Source organism: Oryctolagus cuniculus, chromosome 10, assembly GCF_051225735.1.
Source record: "Oryctolagus cuniculus isolate XC-2025 breed Fujian yellow rabbit chromosome 10, ASM5122573v1, whole genome shotgun sequence".
Lineage (NCBI taxonomy): Eukaryota > Metazoa > Chordata > Mammalia > Lagomorpha > Leporidae > Oryctolagus > Oryctolagus cuniculus.
Genome location: NC_142876.1, coordinates 56,009,254 through 56,036,856, shown reverse-complemented (window position 1 = coordinate 56,036,856; position 27,603 = coordinate 56,009,254). Strand labels below are relative to the sequence as shown.

The 27,603-nt window shown below is 43.0% G+C and overlaps 1 protein-coding gene across 2 annotated transcripts in view; it reads left to right on the top strand.

Annotated features, from left to right (window-relative positions):
* MIB1 (MIB E3 ubiquitin protein ligase 1) overlaps nucleotides 1-27,603 on the top strand; it is a 164,766-nt gene that overhangs the window by 26,355 nt on the left and 110,808 nt on the right. For both annotated transcript variants that reach the window (XR_016214602.1, XM_002713451.6), the window contains exon 3: nucleotides 1,615-1,744. Coding sequence is in view for 1 of the 2 variants with exons in the window: in XM_002713451.6 (XP_002713497.1) it covers nucleotides 1,615-1,744 (130 nt within the window). In the remaining variant the exon portion in view is untranslated. The remainder of the gene's footprint in view (nucleotides 1-1,614; nucleotides 1,745-27,603) is intronic.

The window sequence follows — 27,603 nt, the reverse complement described above, 5'->3', positions numbered from 1 at the left end:
AGTACTCAAGCTATCACTTGCTGCCTCCCAAGGTGCATATTAATAGGATCTATTTAGTGGACTCAAACCTTGCAGTCTGATATAGGTGATGGTGTCCCAAGTGGCTGTTTAACTGCTGTGCTACATACCTGTGATGCCCCCACCTCAACCCATCCTGAAACCTTTCTGAGTATGTAAATGAGGAGGGTGTACAACAGTGGTGGGAAATGTGTCTGGCCCACAGGCCATTTAAGGCCTGTGATATCATTTGGTCTGCCCCTGCCCAGGTGGGACTTGAAGTTTAATAAATCTGTTGCTGGCTAATTTTTAAGTAGATAATTTTGTATGACCTGTGAATGATACTATAAATATCCAAATGGCCCTTGGCAGAAAAAAGGTTCCCTGCTCTTGTCTTATACAAGTAAGAGGTAGATGCCTGAAATAGTTGAAATCTTTTTCAAGATCTGTAATCTGTACCTTGGAGAAACTGTAATATAGGTTAATTTCATGCCATACAAACAGACTTTACTGGTTTACATGTAGTACTCTAAATTTTTTTAAAGGTTTTTTTTTTTTTTTTTACTTATTTGAAAGGTGGAGTTACAGAGAGAGGGAGAGACAGAGAGGTCTTCCATCCAGTGGTTCACTCCCCAAGTGGCCACAATGGCCAGGGTTGGGCCAGGCTGAAGCTAGGAGCCAGGAGCTTCTTCCCGGTCTCCCACAAGGGTGCAGGGGCCTAAACACTTGGGCTGACCCCTGCTGCTTTCTCAGGCATTAAAAAGGAGCTGCATTGGAAGTGGAGCAGCTGGGACTCGAACTGGCACCCAGTTGGGATGCAGGTGCTGCCGGTGGCAGCTTTACCACCTATACCACAATGCTGACCCCCTCTAAATTTTTGAATAATTGTTAGCTCACGGACCCCTTTTTTGCTAACCCTTTAGCAATCAGGTAATTCTACATACACAAAAAAGTTCATGGATTTTGAAAATGCATATGCACTTAGAAGATTCCCAATGCTGGGCTTAATTTTTCTTGGCAGCAGTTGACTGAAGCAGAAAAACACTTGGCAATCTCTGAACAGAATATGCTGTTGAGTTGACTAAAATCAACTACTACTCTTGTCTTCTAAACCTGAGAACAAGTGCTATTGGCTATTTGTCTTTGTAGGGCTTTCTTCCATAGGCCCTGATTGATATTACTTGACTGGCAGCTGCAAGGATTTGAGTTTGCCACCTCTAAAATAGTGAAGAGAATTGTTATATGAAGAGGTTAGATTTGGTTTATGTAATGATTTCATTACTTTTTGACTTCTGTGACCTTGGCAGATTACTTAACTTGTTTGAGACTCAATCTTCTCCTTTGTACCTTTTTATTCAAGAGTGTTGCACATGCTACAACTGTGTAAGTGCTTTTACATATAATAAAAGCTCAAAGATTATTGTCATCATTATTACAATTGCTATTATCATCATCTTTGCCTGTGGAAAGTAAAAGGTGTTCCTGTATTGTGCTATTTTGGTATTAACTAGAACAAAGAAGAATCTTTTCTACTTTGGAAACAATCTTTTTATGATTTGTTTTTAAGGATAAATTAGTTCCCATTTTGACATAAATTTGAAATAATTTTACTTTTAGGGTTTTGTTAGAGTCTCGTAGAAAATCTAAGAAGATTACAGCAAGAGGAATCTTTGCAGGTGCCAGAGTGGTACGAGGAGTGGACTGGCAGTGGGAAGATCAAGATGGAGGAAATGGACGAAGGGGAAAGGTATGGCATTCTTCTTCATTCCTTATGTTTTCTAGAATATTGTATGAGTGTGTTCAAGAGATTTTTATTGCTCTTGTAAGTCATTTTCTTAACCCATTGTTATCCTATTTCAGTAACAGTTTTTGAAATCTTTGTTTTTTCCTTTTTTTTTTTTCCCCTGGGGCAAAAGATTGCTCCTGTTCTTTTGTAAGCTTTGGTGTTCCTTGAGAGGGTTGGTTGTTGGCTCTACCTCTCTTCCCTCTGGGTTGATCCAGGACATTGCCATTTTGTTGCCCAGAACGCCTTTCTGAACATTTTGCCAGTCCTCCCTAAATAGTTTCTTGTGCTCTAGCCTTTCCTGCTGTTAAAATTCATTTGAATTGACTTTTGTATTTCATTTCCTCAAAGGTTGTTTTCAGGGTAGGCAGCTACTTGCTTGTCAGCTTGCCTCCTGTTACCCCTCTTGGATTGCGTGGAAGGCTGTTGAGGGGTCATTTATAGCAGCTATTCTTATTTATGTATCTTTCCTTTTTATTTGAGGCAAAGAGATGGGGAAAAAGAGGAGTGAAAGAGAGAAAGGCAAAGGGAAAAAGAAATAGAGCTAGACATACCTAACAGCAGGGACAGGCCAAAGCCAGAAGACTGGAAGTCAGTCTGGATCTCCTCATGGGTGGTAGGGTCCAAGGAATTAAAGCTGTCATTGGCTGACTCCTGTCTGCCTTAGCAGGAAACCGGAATTGGAAGTGGGCCCAGGACTCCAACTGAGGCACTCTGATAGGAGATGTGGGTGTCTCAACTGCTGTACCAAATGCTTGCCCCCTGTTTTTAGTTTTTTGAGGAATCTCCATGCTGTTTTCCACAGTGGCTGTACTAATTTACATTCATGTAGATAAATTTTCAACAGCACTTTTCACCTTTTGTCTTTTTGATGAGTCTGTCTAACTGGAGTGAAATTAGATCTTTGTATTGATGAGATTGTATTGATGAATGCATTGATTTGCATTTCCCTAATGATTAGTGATGTTGAGCATTTTTTCATGTACTTGTTGACCATTTGTGTGTCTTCCTGTGAGAAATGTCTGATTAGGTCTACTGACCATTTTTAAATTAGATTTTTTTGTTTTTTTGCTATTGAATTCCTTATATATTCTGGATATTCTGTCAGACATATAGAGCTTGCAAATATTTTCTGCCATTCTGTAAGTTGTCTCTTTACTCTGCTGATTGTTTCCTTGGCTGTACAGAAGCTCTTTAGTTTGAAGCAATCCCATTTGTCTGTTTTTGCTTTTGGGTTCTGGTTGGAAAAAAAAAAAAAAAACAAAAAAAAACCAAAAACACTGCCCATTCTGGTGTCCTGAAGTGTTTCTCCATTGTTTTTGTTTAATAGTTTAAAAGTTTTGGGTCTTACATTTGGGTCATTAACCCATTTTGAGATGATTTTTGTACATGGGGGGAGATACAGTTCTAGTTTCATTTTTCTGCATGTTGATACCCAATTATCCCGGTACCATTTATTCAAAAGATTACCTTTCCTAATACATTTTCTTAGCATCTTTGTCAAAGATCACTAGGCTACAGTTGTGGGTCTGTTTCTAGGATCTCTATTCTGTTACATCAGTCTGTGGATTTGTTTTTATGCCGATACCATACTGTTTTAATTATGGTACTTTTATAATGTATTTCAAAGTCAGGTATTCTTTTTGCTCAAGATTGTTTTGGCTATTTGGGAGTCTTGTGGTTTCATAAACATTTTAATAGTATCTTTTAAAAGATTTATTTATTTATTTGAGATAGTTACAGAAGGAGAGACAGATAGAAAGGTCTTCCACCCAGTGGTTCATTTCCCAAATGGCTGCAACAGCAGGAGCTGTGCTGATCTGAAGCCAGGAGCCAGGAGCTTCTTCCAGGTTTCCCACATGGGTGCAGGGACCCAAGCCCTTGGGACATCTACTGCTTTCCCAGGACATAAGCAGAGAGCTGGATCAGAAGAAGAGCAGCTGGAATACGAACCGGCAACCATACGGGATGCTGGTGCTACAGACAGAGGCTTAGCCTACTGTGCCACAATGCCAGCCCCTTTAATAGTATTTTTTTCTGACTCTGTGAAAAATGCCACTGGTATTTCTGGTATGTGTTGCCTTGAGTCTCTAAATCAGTTTGAGGGGTAGTAGGCACAGTTTAGCATATTGATTGTTCCATTTCATGAGCAGGGGATGTGTTTCCATTCATTTCTTTGTGTCTGTTCCATTTCTTTATGTCCTCTTCAGATTCAGTTTATTCCTGGGTGTTTTATTTACTCTTTTGGTAATGATCAATAAAGGAGTTGTTTTCTTGATTTCTTTTTTAGATGATTTGCTATGGTGTATAATAACACTACTGATTTTTGTATGTTAACTTTATCTTGCAACTTTATTGGACTTTTTTATTCTAACAGCCTTTTGATGTGTTCTTAGAGGTTTTCTTCTTTTTTTTTTTTTAAGATTTATTTATTTATTTGAAAGTTAGAGTTACACAGAGAGAGGAGAGGCGCAGAGAGAGAGAGAGAAAGAGAGAGAGAGAGGTCTTCCATCCAATGGTTCACTCCCCAATTGGCCACAATGGCCGGGGCTGTGACAATCCGAAGCCAGGAGCCAGGAGCTTCTTCTGGGTCTCCCACACGGGTGCAGGGGCCCAAGGACTTGGGCCATCTTCTGCTGCTTTCCCAGGCCATAGCAGAGAGCTGGATGGGAAGTGGAGCAGCCGGGTCTTGAACTGGTGCCCATATGGGATGCCAGCGCTTCTGGTCAGAGCATTAACCCACTGTACCACGGTGCCGGCCCCTTTTTTCTTTTTTAAGATTTATTTATTTTAAGGTTGGAATTTGTGAACTCAAGAGGCTTCCATAGCCTTGGCAGCTCATGACAAGAGCCTCGGGTGATTACTGACTTCATAAATAAGAGTGTCAATTGTTAAATCAACAACAGGAGTCCCTGTGCACTTGCTGCCCATGTAGGACCTCTGTCCTTAATGTGTTGTACTATGAGAATTAACGGTAAAACTAGTCTTCAAACAGTGCTTTACATTTTGTGTTTCTGTGTGGGTGCAAACTGTTGAAATCTTTACTTAATATATACTAAATTGATCTTCTGTGTATAAAGATAATTGAAAATGAATCTTGATGTGAATGGGATGGGAGCTTTTACCTTACCTAAATCTTTCAGCAAGTCAAAACGTAGCTACACTACTCTTAGACATATCATGAACTGAAAAAGCGATCCCGAAAAATATCTCAGACATTCAAATTTTCGCATCAACCTCCGTATCCTCACAAAAAGGCCTCATCAGATTCTATTCTTTATCCTTCCTGATCTCTCTGCTCTTAGCACTGTTTGTTTTAGCTTAGCCCCCACGAGTAATCTCAATAACAATAAAAATACTAACAAATAAAGATCAACCCGCAACAACCATCAATCAACTACCATAACTATACAACGCCGCCACCCCTATAGAGTCTTCTCGAATTAAACCTACTTCATCCTCCTCAAAAAATAACTCAATCCCCTATATTTTTAAAATCAATCGCAACCTCCACCTCATCAGGGAGTAGGAGATGGGATGGTTTGTGAGTGGGAGGGTGGTTATGGGAGAAAGAATAGCTAAAATCCAAAAGTTCTACTTTCGAAATTTATATTTATTAAATAAAAGTTTCCTATAAAAAAGATATATTTATTTTACTTGAAAGTTACAGTTACACACAGAGAGAGAAGGAAAGGCAGAGAGAGAGAGAGAGAGAGAGAGGGAGGGAGGGAGAGGGAGAGGGAGGTGTCGTCTATCCTCTGGTTCACTCCTCATATGGCCGCAAAGGCCAGAGCTGCGCCGTTCCGAAGCCAGGAGCCTCTTCCAGGTCTCCCACGCGTGTGCAGGGGCCCAAGACTTTGGGCCATCTTCTACTGCTTTCCCAGGCCATGGCAGAGAGCTGGATCGGAAATGGAGCAGCCAAGTCTTGAACCGGTGTCCAAGTGGGATGTGGGCACTGCAGGCAGTGGCTTTACCCACTGTGCCACGGTGCCGGCCCTGGAGGTTTTTTACACATAGGGTCATGTCATCAGCAAACAGCAACAGTTTGACTTCTCCTTTCTGATTTTGATGCCTTTTGTTTCTTTTTTATTTATTTATTTATTTGAAAAGAGTTACACAGAGAGGGGTAAAGACAGACAGATTGGGGGGGAGGATCTTCCATCTGCTGGTTCACTCCCCATATGGCTGGAGCGAGGAGGCAGGAGCTTCTTTACAGGTCTTTCACATGGGTGGCGTGGGCCCAAGTACTCTGGCTGTCTTTCACTGCTTTGTCCAGGCCATTATCAGGGAACTGGATCTGAAATGGAGGAGCCAGGACCCATGTAGAATACCTGCATTGCAGGCAGTGGCTTACCCTCTATGCTACAACATTGGCCTTGCCCTTTGCCTCTTTTTTGCCTAATTGTTCTGGCTAGGACTACAATACTGTGATGAATAAAGGTGGTGACAGTGGGCATCCTTTTCTTGTTCCAAGTCTTAGAAAGCCTTCAGCTTTACCTATCCAATATATGATATTAAAAGTTGACTTATTATATATGGCCTTTATTGTGTTGGGAGGTGTTCCTTTCACATCTAGTTTGTTCAGAATTTTTTATCAGGAAAAGCTGTTGAATTTTATAATTTTTTTGGTATTTATTGAGATAGGTATATGATTTTTGTCCTTCACTTGGTATGTGGTCTATCATGTTTATTGATTTGTGTATATTGAACCATCCTGCATCCCTGGGATGGGTTCTACTTGATCATGGTGAATAATCTGAAGGATCATGCTGTTGGATTTGATGCTAGTATTTTGCTAAGGATTTTTGCATCTGAGTTTATCAAGGATATTTGGCCTGCAGCTAGCTAGCTTCCTTCCTTCCTTCCTTCCCCCCTCCCTCCCTCCCTCCTTCCCTTCCCTTCCCTTCCTTTCCCCTTCCCCTTCCCTTCCCTTCCCCTTCCCCTTCCCCTTCCCCTTCCCCTTTCCCTTCCCCTTCCCCTTCCCCTTTCCCTTTCCCTTTCCCTTCCCTTCCCTTCCCTTCCCTTCCCTTCCCTTCCCTTCCCTTCTACTCCCCTTCCCTTCCCTTCCCCTCCCCTCCCCCTCCCCCTCCCTTCCCCCTTCCCCTCCTTCCCCCTTCCCTTCCTTTCCCTTTCCCTTCCTTTCCCCTTCCCTTCCTTTCCCCTTCCCTTCCCCTCCCCCTCCCCCTTCCCTTCCCTTCCCTTCCCCTCCTTTCCCTTCCCTTCCCTTCCCTTCCCTCCCCCTCCCTCCCCCTTCCCTTCCTTTCTCCTTCCCTTCCCCTTCCCTTCCCCCTCCCCCTTCCCTTCCCTTCCCTTCCCTTCCCTTCCCTTCCCTTCCCTTCCCTTCCCTTCCCTTCCCCTTTCCCCTCCCCCTTCCCTTCCCTTCCCTTCCCTTCCCTTCCCTTCCCCTTTCCCCTCCCCCTTCCCCTTTCCCCTCCCCTTCCCTTCCCCTTTCCCCTCCCCTTCCCCTTCCCTTCCCTTCCCTTCCCCTTTCCCCTCCCCCTTCCCCTCCCCCTCCCCTTCCCTTCCCTTCCCCTCCCTCCCCCTTCCCTTCCCCTTCCGCCTTCCCCCTTCCCCTCCCCTTTCCCTCCCCCTTCACCTCCCCCTCCCTCACCCTTCTCCTCCCCTCCCCCTCTCTTGCCCCTCCCCTCCCCCTTGCCCTCCCCCTTCCCCTCCCTCCCCCTTCCTTCTTGATCCTTGCCTAGTTTTATCAAGGTAATGGGGACCTCATAGAATAAATCACTTGTACAAGTGACTGAACAAGATGGCAAAATAGGGAGGGAACCTACTGCTCTAATCTAGGGAAAGAGTAAAAAAAAAAACGCGGAGAGAGTACAATCTCAGGGAAGAGTTAGGGAGAAAATGGCAGAGGAAACTCCACGCAAATTGAAAGGACACTGTGGATCTACAGGAAGGGTATGGAGGCGTGCAGCTAAGGACCCCAGCAGCCTCAGCACCAGCTTTGGAGAGTGAGGTGAGACCAGACTGCAGCAGCCCAAGCCACTGGCAATAAAGCTGAGGGAAGAGCCTGGCGTGAATCTGGCTTGGAGCCCTGTGCCACCCTAGAGGAAAAAAAGGGAGGCACATTTCTCTCTCCCCAACCATCTGGTGTCAGCATCTCATGGCTAGCTGAGAGGGGACAGGCACCATTTTGGACATAATGCAACAGCTGCGCCAGCTCGTGTCTGTGCACCCAGCAGCCAGTGGAGAGGAGATGCCTGAGTCTGGCTGGGAGAATTGACAGGGGGCTGGGTCCTTGTGACTGTGGGAGCCTTGTGTGCTGGGACTGTGAAAACACTGCAGCTGCATGGGAGGGCGCAGGGTGTGGCTGGGTCTTTGGGTGGTCACTTTGGGTGGCTCCACACACTTTGATTACCTGGTGAGGTTCTGTGTTCACACCAAGGACTGCATGGGATCCTTTGTGTGGTTCTTGTGGCAGAATGGATGAAAATTGTATCCACTGGGGCTAGTGCCCAGGCATTGGTCTCCTTTGAGGAGAGGAGGTAAGTGAGACTATGCCAACAGAGCAGATTAGTAACAGAGGACTTCAAAACCCCACTTTCAGCAATGGACAGATCAACCAGACAGAAAATCAGCAAGGAAACAATAGTTATTCGACACTATAGACCAAATGGACCTAACAGTTATCTACAGAACTTTTCATCCTGCAGTTGCAGAAAACACATTCTACCAGTGCATGGGACTTTCTCTGGGGTAGACCACAGGCCAGGCCATAAAGCAAGTCTCAGCAAATTAAAAAAAATCAAAATCATACCATACATCTTCTCTGACCTCAATAGAATGAAGCTGGAAATCAACAACTCAAGAGTCTCCAGAACATATGCAAACACATGGAGATGGAACAATATGTTCCTGTATGAACTGTGGGTCATAGAAGAAATCAAAAGAGAAATCAAAAAACTATTGAGGAATAGTTTCTTTTCATACTATTTGTTGAACTCTTAGTATAGAGTTAATCTTCTGTGTATAAAGTTAATTGAAAATAGATTTTGGTAAAAAATAAGAATGGGAATAGGAGAAGGAGGAGAAAGCAATGTGGGAGGGTATGGTGGGGAGAATCATTGTGTTCCTAAAGTTGTAGTTATGAAATGCATGAAGTTTGTATACCTTCAATAAAACATTTCTGGGGAAAAAACAAACAAACAAAAAGAATGAGTTTGGAAGAATTTCTTTCCCTTCTATTTTTAAAAATTAGTTGGGGAATACTGGTATTAATTCCTTTGTAAATGTTTGATAGAATTTAATAGTGAAGTCATCTGGTCCTAGGCTTTTTTTTGATTCAAGACTTTTTAGTCCTAATTCAATCTTACTGCTTGTCAATAGTTTGCTTAAGCATTCTTTTTTTTTTTTTTTTATGATTCAGTCTTGGTAAATTGTGTATATGCAGAAATTTGCCCATTTCTTCTACATTATCAAATTTGTTGCCATATTATTGTTCATAGTGAGCTCTAACAGTCCTTTGTATTTCTGCGATGTCAGTTATAATGTCTCTGTTTTCATGTTTGATTTTATGTTTGAATCTGTTTTTATTCTAGCTAGGGGTTTGTCAGTTTTGTTTGTCTTTTCAAAGAATTCTTTGATTCACTGATTTTTTTTTTTTGTTCTCTTGTCTTTTGTGTTCAAGTTTTATTTATTTGTGTTAAAGATTTTTATTTATTTGAGAGAGAGAGTTAGAGAGAGAGAGACAGAGACAGAGACAGACAGACAGAGAGAAGGGTCTTCCATCTGCTGGTTCATTCCCTAAATGGTTGCAATGGCTGGAGATGGGCTGATCTGAAGTCAGGAGCCAGGAGCTTCTTCTAGGTCTCCTACGCAAGTGCAGGAGCCCAAGAGCTTTGGCCATCTTCTAGTGTTTTCCCAGGCCCTAACCAGAGAGCTGGATCAGAAGAAGAGCAGCTAGGACATGAACTGGCATCCATATGAGAAGCTGGCTCTGCAGGCAGAGGCTTAGACTACTTCACTGGCCCCCAAGTTTTATTCTTTTCTTCTAATAAATTTTGGGTTTATATGTTCTTGTTTTTCTGGTTCCTTGAGGTGTGGTGATAAGTTATTTATTTGAAATCTTTCTGACTTTTTATTCAGTCATTGATTGCTATAAACTTCTCTTAGTATACTGCTTTTACTGTATCCCATAGATTTTGGTGTGTTGCATTTCTATCTTCATTCATTCCAGTAATTAAAAAAAATTCCTTAATTTCTTTGTTGATCCATTGTTTGTTCAGCAGTAAGTTGCTTAAGTACCATATATGTTTTTGTAGTTTCCAGGGTTTTTGTTATTATTGATTTCTAGTTTTGTATTGTAATCAGAAAAGGTGTTCTGTATGATTTCTGTTTTAAAGATTTATTTTATTTATTTGAAAGACAGAGACAGAGATGTCTTCCATTCACTGGTTTACTCCCCAAATGGCGCAACGGCTGGAGCTGAGCCGATCTGAAGCCAGGAGCCAGGAGCTTCTTTTGAGTTTCTCCTGTGGGTGCAGGGGCCCAAGTACTTGGGCCATCTTCCACTGCCTTCCCAGTTGCATCAGCAGGGAGCTGGATTGGAAGTGGAGCAGCTGGGATTCGAACCAGTGCCCATATGGGATGCTGGTGTTACAGGCCGGAGCTTTAACCTGCTGTGCCACAACACTGGCCCTGATTTCTATTTTAAAAAGTTTGCTGGGGCTGGCGCTGTGGCGCAGTGGGTTACACCCTGGCCTGAAGTGCTGGCATCCCATATGGGGACCAGTTCTAGACCCTGTTGCTCCACTTCCCATCCAGCTCTCTACTATAGCCTGGGAAAGCAGTAGAGGATGGTCCCTGCACCTGCATGGAAGGCCCGGAAGAAGCTCCTGGCTCCTGGCTTCGGATCAGTGCAGCTCTGGCCGTTGTGGCCAATTGGGGAGTGAACCATTGGATGGAAGACCTCTCTCTCTCTGCCTCTCCTCTCTCTGTGTAACTCTGACTTTCAAATAAATAAATCAGTCTTTAAAAAAACAAAAACAAAATAGTTTGCTGAGAATTGATTTGTAACTTTACATATGATGTATCTTGGAGTAAAATATATTTTTTATTTATTTGCGAGGGAGAATGAAAGGGAGAAAAAGGGAGACTGACAGAGCTCCCATCTGCTTTACTCCCCAGTTGCTCAAAGTGGTGAGGGTTAGGCTGCGGCAGAAGTTAGAAGCTGGTAACTCAATCAGGACTCTAATGTGGGTGGCGGAAATACAACCACCTGAGCCATCACTGTCACTATTGCCTCCTAGAGTCTGTACCAGTAGGAATCTGGAATGAAGGAGCAGAGAATGGATTCCAGGCACTCCTGTGTGGGAAATAGGAACCCTAATTGGTGTCACGATCTTTAGGCCAAATGCCCACCTTGCCTTGATACAGTTTTTAAAAGCATAAAGAACTCAATTTTTTAAAAGATTTATTTATTTATTTGAATGGTGGAATCTCAGAGGCTGAGAGAGAGAGAGAGGTCTTCCATCTGATAGTTCACTCCCCAAATGGCTGCATCCAAAGTCAGGAACTAGGGAACTAGGAGCTTCTTCTGGGTCTCCCATGTGAGCGCAGGGGCTCAAGGACTTGGGCCATCTTTCACTGCTTTCCCACGCCATAGCAGAGAGCCAGATTGGAAGTGGAGTAGCTGGGACTCTAACCAGCGCCCATATGGGATGCTGGCACTGCAGGCAGTATCTTTACCTGCTTTGCCACAGTACCAGCCCCTTACCTTTATATTTTTAAAAATTTATTCTTTATCTATTTGAGAGACAGAGACAAACAGTGCCCAGCTGCTGGTTTACTCCTCAAATGCCCATAGCCAGGGCGGGGCCTAGGCCAGATCTGGGGATACAGTGCAGGTCTCCCCAACGGGTGGCAGGAGCCCCATTACTTGAAACAATTACTGCATCAAATGCCAACCCCCTGTATTCTAATTAGGGGAGAAAGTGAAATAAAACTGTAAGTTCTTGTGAATGTGGTGTGGTCTGTGGACCAGCCACGTTGTTGTCACTGACAGAAATGTTAGAAATGTGATAGGTAATCTTTCTCACAGCTTTTCTAAATCAGGATCTTCCTTTTAATAAAATCCATAGGCATGTGTTTTCACGTAAAAGCTTGAGAAGCACTACTTTAAAAAGAAAGAACGGTCTCAGTTTGCACAACTTGCCATAGCTGGATGGATAGGTCACTAAGGGGACATACTTGGCAACCCAATGACTGTGAAAAGGTACCCCTTCGGGGGTGGGAGCCAAAACAGCCTTATCTGCCAGCATAAATGTTCTGGCAAATGGCCTTGGGCTGGTGATAGCCCCTACTATCCTTTTCAGTGAGGTATTTTGTGCAGCGAAAAGCCTCTACAACCATTTGTAGTAGTCCTGCATCACATATACAAACAGATGTACAAAATAAATGTGCAAGTTTAAAGAATGATAGTAGGACTGGTGCTGTGGCACGGTAGGTTAAGCCTCCACCTGCAGTGCTGGCATCTTATATGGTTTCCGGTTCACATCCTGGCTGCCCTTCTTCTGATCCAGCCCTCTGCTTATGGCCTGGGAAAGCTGTAGATTGGCCCAGCTCCGGTGATTGCTGCCATTTGGGGAGTGAACCAGCAAATCGAAGACCTTTCTTTCTGTCTCTCCATCTTTTTGTAACTCTGCTTCTCAAATAAATAAATCTTGAAGAATAATAAAATGAATGATTTTGTTCCAGCTATACAGATGAAGAAATAGAATATCATGAGTATTTAAAAAAAAACATTGAAATACAGTATACATACCAAGAAATGCACCCAAGTGTATAAATAAATAAGTTTTTGGTCCTCTGATAGCTCAAAATCAGCATTCAAATGAAGACCAGCACATTACTAGTACTCCGAGAGTACTCAACTATTTTCCTTTTCTTTCCTGCCCTTGCCCTTGCCCTGCCCTGTCCTACCCTTCCTGTGGGAAAGAAGGGTATATTGTTATTTATATATTATGATTCAGTGAAGCAATATTTATAACTATACTGAATGGTATACCATACACACAATTTTTATATTCTCTGTTTATTGCCACAAATAAGAGAAAATGGTGCTATTTGTCTTTTTGGGTCTGGTTTATTTCACTTTGCATAATCTCCGGTTGTATCCATTTTGTTCCAGTGGCTTTTTTATGGCTGAATAGTATTACATTATGTATATATATATACCACCTTTTCTTTACCAGTCATAAATTGATTGACATCTAGGTTGATTCCTGATCTTAGTTGTCGTGAATTGAGCTGCTATAATAGATGTAGAAGTGCAGGTAATTCTTTCATGTGCTGATTTAATTTCTTTTGGTAATAGTCCAAAGAGTGGGATACCTGGGTCATAGTTTTTTGAGGAATCTTTGTACTGTTTTCCGTATTGGTTGTCCAGTTTGCATTCTCACCAACAGTGTATTAGGGTACCTTTGTGTTCACATTCTTGCCAGCATTTGTTATTTTTTAATTTTTGAATAATGGCCATTCTAAGGCCAGTGTCGTGGCTCACTTGGATAATCCTCCGCCTGCGGCGCCGGCATCCCATATGGGCGCAGATTGCTCCTCTTCCACTCCAGCTCTCTGCTGTGGCCTGGGAAGGCAGTGGAGGATGGCCCAAGTGCTTGGGTCCCTGCACCCACATGGGAGACCAGGAGGAAGCACCTGGCTCCTGGCCTTGGATCAGTGTAGCGCCAGCCGTTAGTGGCCATTTGGGGAGTGAACCAACGGAAGGAAGACCTTTCTCTCTGTCTCTGTCTCTCTCAGTGTCTGTAATTCTACCTGTCAAATAAATAAATAAAAATTAAAAAAAAATAATAGCCATTCTAACTGGGGTGAGGTGATATCTTGTGGTGGTTTTTATTTGCTTTTCCCTGATGGCTAGTGATCCTGAGCATTTTCTCCTGTGTCTATTGGTCATTTGTATTTCATCCCTTGAAAGATGCCTGTTCATATCCTTTGGTTATTTCCTAATTGGATTGTATGTTTTACTGTTGTTGAGCTTCTTGAGCTCCTTATATAATCTATTTATTCATTTATATTTTATCTGGTTATTCATCTATTGGATGCATAGTTTGCAGATATTTTCTCCCATTCTGTCAGTTGCTTCTTCACCTTCTTAATTATTTCCTTTGCTGTGTAGAAACTTCTTAACTTGATGTATTTGTTCATTTTTGCTGTTATTGTTTGTTCTTCTGGGGCATTATCCAAGATAACTGTCCTTCCCTCAGGGAATGATTTTAGCTTATTTGTTAAGGATTAGTTTTTTGTAGATGCATGGGTTAATTTCTGGAGTTTCTGTTCTGTTCCATTAGTCTACATGTCTGTTTTTATGCCATTCTAACCCTGTAGTACATATTGAAATTTGGTATTGTGATGCTTCTGGCTTTGTTTTTATTGTTTAAGATTGTGTTGCCTATTCTGGGTCTTTTGTCTAAGATTGTGTCTCTATATGAATTTTAGAATTTTCTTCTAGGTCTGTGAAGAATGCCATTGGTATTTTGATTGAGATTGCATTGAATCTGTAAATTGCTTTGGGTACTATTGAAATTTTGGTGATGTTAACTCTTCTAAACAATGAATATGGAAGATGTTTCCATTTTTTTGTGTTTTCTGTTTCTTTCATTAATGTTTCCTAATTTTCATTGTAGAGATTTTTTACTTCCTTGCTTAACTTTATCCCAAAGTATTTTAATTTTTTTGTAGTTATTGTGAATGTGACTGATCTTGTAAGTTTCAGCCAGAGTATTGTGAGTGTATAAGAATGCTATAGATTTTTTAGAAAAGATTTATTTATCTGAAAGGCAGAGTCAGAGAGAGAAAGACCTCTTCCCAGTGATTCGCTTCCCAAGTGGCCACAATGCTTGCGCTGGGCCAGTCAGAAGACAGGAGCTAGGAACCTCCTACAGATCTCCCCCGTGGGTGCAGGGACCCAAACATTTGGACCATCCTCCCCTGTCCTCCCAGGTCCACTAGCAGGTAATTGGATCAGAAGTGGAGCAGCTGGGACTTGAACTGGTACCCATCCAGGATGTTTGCACTGCAAGTGGCAACTTGACCTGCTACATCATAGTGCCAGCCCCAAGAATGCTATTGAATTTTGTGTGTTGATTGTATATCCTGACACTTTACCTAATTTTCTTATGACTTATATGATAGTCTCAGATGGAGTTATTTATGAATAAAGCATCATGTCAACTACAAACAAGGGTAATTTGACTTCCTCCTGTTCATTTCATATCCTTTTGATTTCTTTTTCTTGTCTAATAACTCTTGTTAAAACTTCCAGAACTATACTGAATAATAATGGTGGGAAAGGACATCCTTGTCTGGTTCCAGAGCATAGTGGAAATGCTTCCAGCCTTCCCCATTCAATATCATGCAGACTGTGGGTTTGTCATGTATTGCCTTAATTGTGTTGAGGTATGTTCCTTCTATATTCAAAATTTTAAGGTTTCTTTAATCATGAAAGGATATTGTATTAGATCAGATGCATTCTCTGCATCTATTGAAATAATCATATGGCTTTTATCCTTCATTTTGTTGATGTGATTTATTGTATTTATTGTTTTGTATTTGTTGAGCTATCTCTATATACCTGTGGTAAATCCCGGTTTGTCTGGGTGGGTGATCTTTTTGATGTGTTGTTGGATTCGATTTGCTAGTGTCTTGTTGAGGATTTTTACATGTATGTTCATTAGGAATATTGGTTTATAGTTACCTTTTTCGGTTGTACCTTTCTCTGGTTTTGGAATTAGAGTAATGCTGGTCTTATAGAAAGAATTTGGAAGGATTTTCTTTCTTTCGGTTGTTTTGAATAGTAAGAATTATTAGTTCTTAAATGTTTGGTAGAATCCTAGGTTGTAGACGCCGCCGCCATTGCTGGAAGCCAGGTAGCCACATGGCCCAACCACCGGTGTCAGCCCCACCCCATCCTAATGGGATTCGCTGCTCCTACTTCCCTGCCTGCCCCCTGGCAAAGTTTTAAAAGTACCTGTTCCTGAACACGTGGCTCTCTCTTTTTCTCCGTCTCCTGGTTTCTCTCTCTCTCTCTCTCTCTCTTTCTCTCTCAATCTTTCTTTTATACTCTCCTTCTCCCTCTTTTCCTTCTTCGCCCCTTCCCTCCGGTCCTTCAAGTTTCCCCCAATAAACTCTTTCCCTTAATAAAAAAAGAAAGTTTGGTAGAATTCAACACTGAAGCCACCAGTCCTGATCTTGTCTTTGTTGGGAGGCTCTTCATTACTTATTAAGTCTCAGTCTTGATTATTGGTCTGGCTATTCAGGTTTCCTATGTCTTTAAGCCTCAATTTTGGTAAATTATTTGTGTTTAGTATCTTTTTTTGTTTTGTTGAGTCAATTGTTTATTATTTTTGTTTATTTTTTTTCAAAAAAACTGACCCATTTCATTTGTACAGTTTTTTTTTTCTTTTTACAGGCAGAGTGGACAGTGAGAGAGAGACAGACAGAGAGAAAGGTCTTCCTTTTTGCCGTTGGTTCACCCTCCAATGGCTGCTGCGGTTGGCGCGCTATGGCCGGCGCACCGCGCTGATCCGATGGCAGGAGACAGGTACTTATCCTGGTCTCCCATGGGGTGCAGGGCCCAAGGACTTGGGCCATCCTCCACTGCACTCCCTGGCCACAGCAGAGAGCTGGCCTGGAAGAGGGGCAGCTGGGACAGAATCCGGCGCTCCGATCGGGACTAGAACCCGGTGTGCCGGCGCCGCAAGGCGGAGGATTAGCCTAGTGAGCCGCAGCGCCAGCTCGTACAATTTTTTAATTTCTATTTTGTCTATTCTCTAATTTTTTTATTTCTTTATTTTTTATTTTTATTTATTTGACAGAGTTATAGCCAATGAGAGAGAGACAGAGAAAGGCCTTCCTTCCATTGGCTCACTCCCGAAATGGCCGCCACGGCCAGCGCCACGCTGATCCAAAGCCAGGAGCCAGGTGCCTCCTCCTGGTCCCCATGTGGGTGCAGGGGCCCAAGCACCTGGGCCATCTTCCACTGCCCTCCCAGGCCACAGCAGAGAGCTGGACTGGAAGAGGAGCAACCAGGACTAGAACCCGGCACCCACATGGGGTGCCAGCGCCGCAGGCGGAGGATTAACCAAGTGAGCCACAGTGCCAGCCCTTAATTTTTATTATTTCTTATACTCATTTTGGATTTGGTTTATTCTTGTTTTTCTAGGTCCTTGAGATAATTGTTGAATCATTTATTTGATAACTTTACAATTTTTTCATAGGTACTTACTACTGTAAATTTTCCTCTTAACACTACTTTTGCTGCAACCCATCATTTTCATTCATTTCAAGGAATTTTTTTATTTCCGTTTTGATTTTTTTCTATGACCCACTGTTCATTCAGGAGCATGTTGTTCAGTTTTCATGTATTTGTATGTTTTCTGGAGGTTTTTTTTGTTGTTAATTTCTAGCTTCATTCCATTGTGATTAGAAAAGATACATGATATGATTTCACTGTTTTTTAATTTGTTGATACTTGATTTTTTTTAAGAAGTTTTTGAGAGGGAGGGAGAAAGAGAGAGACAGAGATATTCCAACCACTGGTTCACTCTCCAAATGGCTGTAATGACCAGGGCTGAGCCAGCCTGAAGCCAGGGGCCCAGAACTCCATACAGGTCTCCCATGTGGGTTGCAGAGTCTTAAGTATTTGGACATCTTCTGCTGCACTCTCAGGCACATGAGCAGGGAACTGAATGGGAAGTGGAGTAGCTGGGACTCAAACCAGCGCTCATATGCAATGCCAATGTCACAGGTATCAGATTAACCTATAGTACCACAACACCAATGCTGAGACTTGTTTTATGACCTAATATGTGGTCTATGCTAGAGAATGTTCTATGTATTGATGAAAAGAAAGTGTATTCTGTAGCTGTGTGTCCATTTGGGTTGTAGTGTAGATCAGCTCTGTTTCTTTTTTTTTTTTTTTTTAAGATTTATTTATTTATTCAAAAGTCAGAGTTGCACAGAGAGAGAGAGAGAGGTCTTCCATCTGATGGATCTCTCCTCAATTGGCAGCAAACACTGGAGGTGCGCTGATCCGAAGCCAGGACCCAAGAGCTTCCTCCCGGTCTCCCACATGGGTGCGGGGCCCAAGGACTTGGGCCATCTTCCACTGCTTTCCCGGGCCATAGCAGAGAGCTGGATTGGAAGTGGAGCAACCAGGGCTTGGATCGGTGCCCATATGGGATGCCGGTGCTTCAGGCTAGGGCGTTAACCCACTGTGCCACAGCGCTGGCCCCAGCTCTGTTTTTTTTGTTGATTTTTTGTTTGGTTGCTATGTCCATTGATGAAAGTGAGGCGTTGAAGTACTCCATTATTATTGTATGGAACTTATGTCTCTTTTTAGACCTATTAACATTTGTTTTATACATCTGGGTGTCCTTATATTGGGTACATATACATTTACTGTATTCACATCTTGTTGAATTGATCTGTTAATCATTGCATAGTGACCTTTTTTTTGTCTATTAACAGTCTTTGTCTTAAAGTCTATTTTGTTTGATATGAGTATAGCAACTCCTGGTCACTTTTGATTTCTATTTGCTTGGAATATCTTTTTCTGTTCTTTCACTTTAATCTGTGTATAGCTTTATTGGTGAAGTGTATATCTTATAGGCATCATATAGATGGGTCTTTTTTTAAAAATCTGTTCAGCTAGTCTGTATCTTTTAGTCCATTTACATTCAAGGTTTTCATTGATAAATAATGACTTGATCCTGCCGTGTTTATATAAATATTCCTATTGTTTGTTTTGAATATCCTTTTTATTTTACTAGGAAGCTTTCTTCTGCCTTCATACCTTCACATTCTTTCATGGCATGGATTATCTCTTTTTGTGTATAGTACACCCTTAAGTATCATTTTTAAAAAAGACTTATTTATTTTTATTTGAAAGAGTTACACAGAGAGAGAAGGAGAGGCAGAAAGAGAGAGAGGTCTTCCATCTTCTGGTTTACTCCCCAGTTGGCCACGACGGCTGGAGCTGCACCCATCCGAAGCCAGGAGCCATGAGCTTCTTTCGGGTCTCCCACATGGGTGCAGGAGCCCAAGGACTTGGGCCATCTTCTACTGCTTTCTCAGGCCATAGCAGAGAGAGGGATCGGAAGTGGAGCAGCCGGGACTTGAACTGGTACCCATATGGGATGCTGGCACTGCAGTTGGTGGCTTTACCTACTACACCGCAGCACTAGCCCCAGCCTTAAGTATCATTTGTAAGGCTGGCTGGGTGGTGACAAATTTTTTGACTTTTTGCTTGTCTTGGAAAGCCTTTATTTCACCTTCATTTCTGAATAAGAGCTTCACTGGGTAAAGTATTCTGGGTTGGCAGTTTTTTTCTTTTAGGACTTGGACTATATTTCTCCATTCTCTCTCTCTCTCTCTTTTTTTTTTTTTTTTTTTTTTAAGGGAAAGAGTTTATTGGGGAAAAGCCAGCAGGCTTGAGGGAAGGGACTAAGAGGGAAAAAGAGAGTAAGAGAGAAAGAGGAGAGAGGAGAAGGCTAGAGAGAGTGGGCAGGAGAGAAGAGAGGAGCCAAGAGAGCCACGTGTTCAGGAATAGGTCCTTTTAAAACTTTGTGGGCAGGGAAGCAGGAGCAGCAAATCCCATTAGGATGGGGGTGAAGCTTGACAACGCTGGTTGGGCCATGTGGCCACCTGGCTTTCAGCAATGGCGGTGGGAGATAGGGCCTAGGATGTAAATCAGGGTGTAGATCGCCCCATAGATAAAACTGCATCAGTTTCCTAACATTCCCTCCTTTTGTTTTTTATAAAGCAGGAATTACATGGTATTACGTTAGTCCTAAAAGTCCAGGAGGGGTAGAGAGACGATGATCTATCTTTAGAGCTACTTCCTGCTGACAAAGGGTGACGAGGTACTCTTCGCTGGCATGGGGCGATGTCTCAAGCCACTGTCTCCTGGGTGGGGAGCCGAGGATATCCCTCTAGCAGAATTTGGTTGACAACCGGGTTGCTGAAGGCCTTCGTTCGTTCCATTATCACCTGCTGTAAACACTTAAACAGACACTGTAGTATAAAAGTCAGGATAAGAACCATAGTAACCAATGGTCTTAAGAGTAGCATTAACCAGGTAATGAGAGGATTTCATAGAGAGAAAATGGAGGGGTGTCTCTGGACCCTTGTGAGGACAGTTTGATGGACATTGTTTAAAGCTGATCCCAGCCAAGACTGGGAGAAAGGCCACTCAACTTTTGTGAGTAGAGGGGTTTGTCTGTAGAGAAATGCTGAATAATCATACAACATTAAGTGTGGGAGAGGACCATCAGTACACACATGTTGGGAGAAGAGCCATTGATGTTAGAGTAGAGATTATGATTACAAAGGAATGAGGCCCAGGAGTGGGCTAAACAGGGTCTAGAACAAAGGACAGAGTCCTTATTAGAGGAACTGATAATAGTGCTAAGTTACAGATAAGTTTTTTGATTGAGAGGCAAATAGAACCTTACAGAAGGGGCTTGATAATAATCTGATGGGCTTTGAGGCCTTGTGAATTATGAGGCTCAGACTTATTTATCTCTTCACATAGGGTGCACCCAGAAGGAGGTGTGAACTTCCTTGGGAAGGCACCCTGTTGACTTCCATTACCTAGCTGGCCTGGGAGGAGAGCTGGCTAGGTAAAGGCAGGTGGCATCTTTAACAGGAAATTTACAGTTCTGCCTGGAATGTTACTGACCCTATTTGGCCGTCTCCTCTCAGCAGCAGTGGTCACCTTGGAAGCTGGGCTGAGTGAAGGGCTTTTCAGCTTAGAGCCAGTAAGATCTGTGGCTCTGATCTGGACGTCCTCCGACTCCAGGGCAGTTCCATTTCCAGTGATCCAACTCTTGGCAGAGCTACTAAGGCTCTTCACAAGCTGACTTCTGCTGAAGCCCAGGCTTACCACATTGAAAGCCACTGCAGTGGACTGGCCTGTTGGGTCTCCTTGAGGGCAGATCACTGTACAGAGCTACATTTAATAGGCCTGCCACCTATCTTTACATTGCTTCTGATGCCTAGCTTTTTCCTCCTGGTTTTTGTTAAAGCAGACCAGAGGATGCAAGTCAAGGAGGTGCTCAAGTCCCATCTCTAATTTTCGGTGGCCTAAACTAGAAGTCTATAATTACAGGCATGTTATATAGTGGTTTATGTTGAGGCAGGCAGTGCCTGTCAGGAAAGCTATGTCCTTACTTTAAAACTTTCTTTCCCTTTGTTTGGTCTGAAAGGGAGGTTTTCCCTGTTTACTGTTTACTTCGCTGATGGCAAAGTAAATCTAGGTATGAAATTATAATAAGCTATTATTTTGACTATGCTATTACAGAAAATGTTAGCCATCCCTTTTATAAGATCTAAAGATTAAATTGTGCATCTTTCTCCATTCTCTCTTGACCTGTTTCTGTTGAGAAATCTGTCAGTCTGATGGGAATTCCTTTAAAGGTGAACTGCTGTTGTGCAAATTTTAGAATATTCTTTTTTTTTTTTTAAAGAGATTTATTTATTTGTAAGTCAGAGTTACAGAGAAGGAAAGAGAGAGAGAGAGAGAGAGAGAGAGAGAGAGAGAGAATATCGATCTTTTGTCTGTTGGTTTACTCCCCAGATGGCTGCAATGGTTGGTACCAGGCAGGTCAAAGCCAAGTGCCAGGAGCTTCTTCCAGGTGTTTCACTTGGGTAACAGGGGTTCAAGCACACTTGGGCCATCTTCTCCTGCATTTCCCAGGATATTAGCAGGGAGCTGGATTGGAAGTGGAGCTGTTGGGACATGAACTGTTGCCCAAATGGGATGCTGGCACTGCATACCACAACACTGGCCCCTTATGTCTTACTTTTGAAAGTTAAGTAAATATATATATATATATATATATTAGACAGGTAGAGTTAGACAGTGAGAGAGAGAGAGACAGAGAGGAAGGTCTTCCTTTTTCCATTGGTTCACCCCCCAATGGCTGCTACAGCAGGTGGTTGTGGCCGGCGTGTTGCGCCAATCCAAAGCCAGGAGCCAGGTGCTTCCTCCTGGTCTCCCATGCGGGTGCAGAGCCCAAGCACTTGGGCCATCCTCCACTGCATTCCCGGGCCATAGCAGAGAGCTGGACTGGAAGAGGAGCAACCGGGACAGAATCCGGCACCCCAACCGGGACTAGAACCTGGGGTGCCGGCGCCGCAGGCGGAGAATTAGCCTAGTGAGCCGCGGCGCCAGCCACAATAAATAAATCTTAAAAAAAAAAAAAAAAAAAAAAAAAAAAAAAAAGAAACTCCCACAGTCACAAGATGCAGGGGGGTGCATGATCCATCCTACTAGCTTCCCCATTCTCGGCCCCAGCAGCCTCTGGCATCTGGAGAACTCCTTGCTGTTCCCTGACTCAGGATGGTGTTCAACTCCATCTCCATCACAGCAAGTTGAGTATGGTGCTTTGAAAGCGGGGAGAAGAAGGAGGCAACATGACTTCCCTTTCCAGAGCAAAGTTTCCCAGAACCCTGCCAGCTCCTCATGGACTCAAATCCCGAGGACACCGTAGAATTCTATTTCTGTCAAAGCCACCAGTGACAGGGGCCAAGAAGTCTCCTGTCAGGTTATCCTGACAGGATAGCGCTTTTCAGCTGGCAGCTGGCCATGTAGATTCAGGAGTGGCTAGCAGTCTAGTGGGTGGGGTATGTCTGTCCTCTCTCCTCGCTGCCCCATGGAGTCTCTGTTTTGTCTGTTCTCCACAGGAAATTTCTTTCAACATGTTCCCTAGGAACATGGGACTTACTTTGTTTTTCCGATATCTCTGGCTGAGGTCCGTGTAGCTTTTTGCTGTTCAGCCATCTTGGATCCCTGTTATGAATATCTTTTTTTAAAGATTTATTCTTATTTATTTGAAAGACAGAGTTACGGAGAGAGAGGTCTTCAATCCGCTGGTTCACTCTCCAGATGGCCGCAATGACCGGAACTGCGCCAATCTGAAACCAGGAGCCAGGAGCTTCCTCTGGGTCTCCCACGTGGGTGCAGGGGCCCAAGGACTTGGGCCATCTGCTGCTTTCCCAGGCTATAGCAGAGAGCTGCATCGGAAGAAGAGCAGCCGGGACTAGAATTGGCACCCATATGGGATGCTGGCACTTCAGGCCAGGGCTTTAACCCGCTGTGCCACGGCCCCTCTTATGAATATCTTTAAAAGCCTTCTGTGTGTGCCTTGCCCCAGTTGCAAACTCCCTAATTAATAGCCATGGTGATTTTTGTATTATTGTTCCCTTTACTTTCTTCTTTTAAAATAAATTTATTTATTTGAAAGGCAGAGTTACAAAGAGAGGGAAAAGGAGAGAGAGAGAGAGAGATCTACCATCTGCTAGTTCACTCCCCAAATGGCTACAGTGGCCAAGTCTGGGCTGGGCCAAAGCCAGGAGGTTCGTCTGGGTCTTCCATGTGGGTAGAGGGGCCGAAGGACTTCAGCCCTCTTCTGTAGCTTTCCCAGGTGCACTAGCAGGAAGCTGGATCGAAAGTGGAGCATGGGCCAGAACTTGAACTGGTGCCCATATGGGATGCTGGTGTTACAGGTGGTGGCTTAACCTGCTATGCTACAATGCCAGTCTCTCTTCTTTTTAAGAAATACTTTATTTTAGTGAGTGAGTGAGTGTGCAAGAGGACTGCTCCCCTTCTCCTGGTTCTTTCCCCAAATGCCTGCAATAACTGGGTCCAGGCCAAAGCTGGGGGCGTGGAATACCAGCCAGGTCTCACATGTGGCTGCCAGGAACTCAGTTATTTCAGCATAACCAATCATTGCTTTGTTCTAGGGTCTGCATTCAGAGGAAGTTCTTATCAAGAGTTGGAGGTGGGTTTTATACCCCTGTCCTCTAAGATAGAATGCTGCAGGCATGTTAACTAGTATCTTAACCACTATGCTAAATGCCCACCCTCCCTTTTATTTATTGTTGTGTAAATTTGTGTTGTTTTCTATAGTATATAGAATTTAATTTTTGAAAAAAGAAAGTAGCAAGCACAGACCTAGCTATTGTAAGAAGGCAGAATTGTTTACTGTTAGAGGAAGTCTCCCAGGAGAATGTAAGCTGAAGAGAGTTTCTGGTAACCTATGTTGCTCCAACTTCACTGGAGTTTATGTGTCTTTTTTAGGCAGTCCAGTGCACAAACCTTTTTTTGAGATCTGGGAACACAGAGCTCAACACAGGTCATCTGGCCACTAGAGATAGGGCCAGGTGCTAGGTGTTGGGCAAGAATATGGTTCAAGGGAATGGGTTACTATGTGTTTTTTGATTCTGAGGTTACTATTGCCCACATGGAATTTTAAGGATTTTTTGGATAGGAGACCTCAACTGATGAGGTATTAGGTTGAGTAGAAATGCCATCACCATATAGTTCAGGTAAACCAAGTATCCTTGAGAATGTGGGTTGGGCTCCCTACGGCAGTACATCCTTGGGTCAGTAAACATGGTATATTGGCAGTGGGGGTCTTGGTGATAAGAGCTTATGTGGCCACTGAAATCACATGGTTACAGTCTGGATGGATCACCCTTCATGCCAGGACTTGTTGTTTGTTGATTTCTGTATGAAAGCCATTCTAACAGGGGGTGAGGTAAAACCTCATTGTGGTTTTGATTTGCATTTCTTTGACATCTGGTGATCCTGAGCATTTTTTCATGTATCTGTTGGCCATTTGGATTTCCTCTTTTGAAAAATATCTGTTTAAGTCCTTAGCCTGTTACTTCACTGGGTTGTTTGTTTTGCTGTTGTTGAGTTTCTTGATCTCTTTATATATTCTGATTATTAATCCTTTATCATCAGTTGCGTAGTTTGCAAATACTTTCTCCCATTCTGTCGGTTGCCTTTTCACTTTGCTGAGTGTTTCTTTTGCAGTGCTGAAGCTTCTCAATTTGATGTAATCCCATTTTTCAGTTTTGGCTTTGATTGCCTGTGCCTCTGAGGTCTTTTCCAAGAACTCTTTGTCTATGTCAATGTCTTGTAGTGTTTCCCCAATGTTCCCTAATAATTTGGTGGTATCAGGTCGTAGATTTAGGTCTTTAACCTACTTTGAGTGGATTTTTGTGTAAGGTGTAGCTTCATACTAATGCAGGTGGAGATTCAGTTTTCCGAGCACCATTTGTTGAAGAGACTGTCCTTGCTCCAGGGATTGATTTTAGCTCCTTTATCAAAGATAATTTGCTTGTAGATGCGTAGATTGATTTCTGGTCTGTTCTGTCTCACCAATTTATCTATCTGTTTTTGTACAAGTACCAGGCTGTTTTGATTATAACTGTTGTGTAGTATGTCTTGAAATCTGGTATTGTGATGCCTCTGGCTATGTTTTTATTGTATAGGATTGCTTTTTGCTATTTGACTTTCTTGTGTTTCCATATGAATTTCAGCATCATTGTTTCTATATCTGAGAAGAACGTCCTTGGTGTTTTGATTGGTACCTTAAGTATTTCTTAAGAACCTCTACCTGTGTTCGATTTTAAGGCTTTTTGTTTTGTTTTGTTTTGTTTTACAGTTGCTTTTGAATATGTTAATCAAGTGTTCTGTATCCTATTTCTTTATTAAAAAAAACTTTATGGAAAATTTCAAAACATAACCAGAATAGAAAGAAAAGCATAAGAAATTGCCTTGCAGTCTTCACCCAACTTCAGCAATTAATATATATATATATATTTTTTTTTTTTTTGACAGGCAGAGTGGATAGTGAGAGAGAGAGATAGAGAGAAAGGTCTTCCTTTTGCCGTTGGTTCACCCTCCAATGGCTGCCACAGCTGGTGCTCTGCGACTGGCGCACTGCGCTGATCCGAAGGCAGGAGCCAGGTGCTTCTCTTGGTCTCCCATGGGGTGCAGGGCCCAAGCACTTGGGCCATCCTCCACTGCCTTCCCGGGCCACAGCAGAGAGCTGGCCTGGAAGAGGGGCAACCGGGACAGAATCCGGCGCCCCGACCGGGACTAGAACTCGGTGTGCCGGTGCCGCTAGGTGGAGGATTAGCCTATTGAGCCGCGGCGCCGGCCAGCAATTAATATTTTTAAAAAGATATATTTATTATTTGAAAGCAGAGTGACAGAGACAGGGAGAGCCACACACACACACACACACACACACACACGGAGGCAGGGGAGTAGGGGAGGGGAGAGATCAATCTTCCCTTTGCTAGTTCACTCTCCAAATGCCCACAATAGCCAGGCCTGAGCCAGGCCAAAGTCAGGAGCCAAGAATCCCATCTTAGTCTCCTACTTGGGTAGGAGGAACTGAAGTCCTTGGGCCATCATTTCCTGCTTCTCAGGCGCATTAGCAGGAAGTTGGATTGGAAATACACAGCAACTGAGACTTTAACTGGTATGCTGGTATGGGATACAGGTGTCTCAAGTGGTGACTTAACCACCTGTTTCCATCTGTGAATGCCATAGCGCTTTTCTGACTCATTTGTTGAAGAAACCAGGTTCTTTGGAATTGGCTGATTGATTCTTTGTTATTCTTTTATTCGATCTTCTAATCCTTGAATTTCCTATGAACTATTTTCTAGATGTAGAGGATTGATTAGATTCAGATTCAGTTGTATTTTGGCAAGTGTGCCTCATAAGTGATGCTGTATATCTTCAGTTACATCCTATCAGGAGGCACATAAATTTTGATTATCTTATTACTGGTGATGTTAAGATTGATGAATGAGTTCAGATAGTGTCATCAGACTGATCCTTTAGAGTTTCTCGCAACTTTTACCCAGTGATTTTGGCAGACATTCTGTACATACTTCTTTTTCAGCATTAAAAGTGTTAAATTACTGTAGCTATTTTTCTTCAGCCTTCCACTTCATTTTTCCATCAATAATGTATAAGATCACATTAAAAGTGAAGGAATTTTGTTTAATGATTCAGAGCTTGACTAATAAACTTGCTTGTATCCTAAATTTATGTGGTTGTAAAAATATTTTAAAATTTGGTCGGCGCTGCGACTCATTTGGCTAATCCTCCGCCTGCGGCGCCGGCATCCCAGGTTCTAGTCCCAGTTGGGGTGCCGGATTCTGTCCCGGTTGCTCCTCTTCCAGGCCAGCTCTCTGCTGTGGCCTGGGAGTGCCGTGGAGGATGGCCCAGGTCCTTGGGCCCTGCACCTGCAGGGGAGACCAGGAGGAATCACCTGGCTCCTGGCTTCTGATCGGTTGGCCACAGCACGCCGGCTGTAGCGGCCATTTGGAGGGTGAAACAATGGAAGACCTTTCTCTCTGTCTCTCTCACACTGTCTAAATCTGCATGTCAAAAAAAATTATTTTGAAATCTATGCATAGTTTTTTCAGAATACACGTTTTCCATTAACTTTTTGAAGGTCTTGTATGTGTGTGTGTGTGTGTGTGTGTGTGTGTGTGTTAATCAAATGAGTTTAAGAGTCAGTCTGGCTGGGGCCAGCACTATGGTATAGCAGGTAAAGCCACCGCCTGTGACATTGGCATCCCATTAGTGCTGGTTTGAGTCCTGGCTGCTCTACTTCTGATCCATCTCCCTGCTAATATGCCTGGGAAAGCATCGGAAGATGGCCCAAGTATTTGGGCCCTGTCACTCATGTGGGAGACCCAGTGGGAGACCAGAAGAAGCTCCTGGCTTCAGCCTGGCCCAGCCCAACGCCGGCCATTTTGGCTATTTGAGGAGTAAACCAGTGATTGGAAGTCTCTCTCTCTCTCTCTCTCTCTTTCTTTGTAACTCTTTCAAAAAAAAAAAAAAAAAACAATAAATCTTAAAAAATAAAAGAAAAAAAAGCATCGATCTGTTTGGATCAGTGGCCTAGAAATTATGTCTTTGTTTCCTGTGTAGTGGTGCTAGCTTAACTTCAGTGCTCTGCTTTTTGGGGAGCAATCAA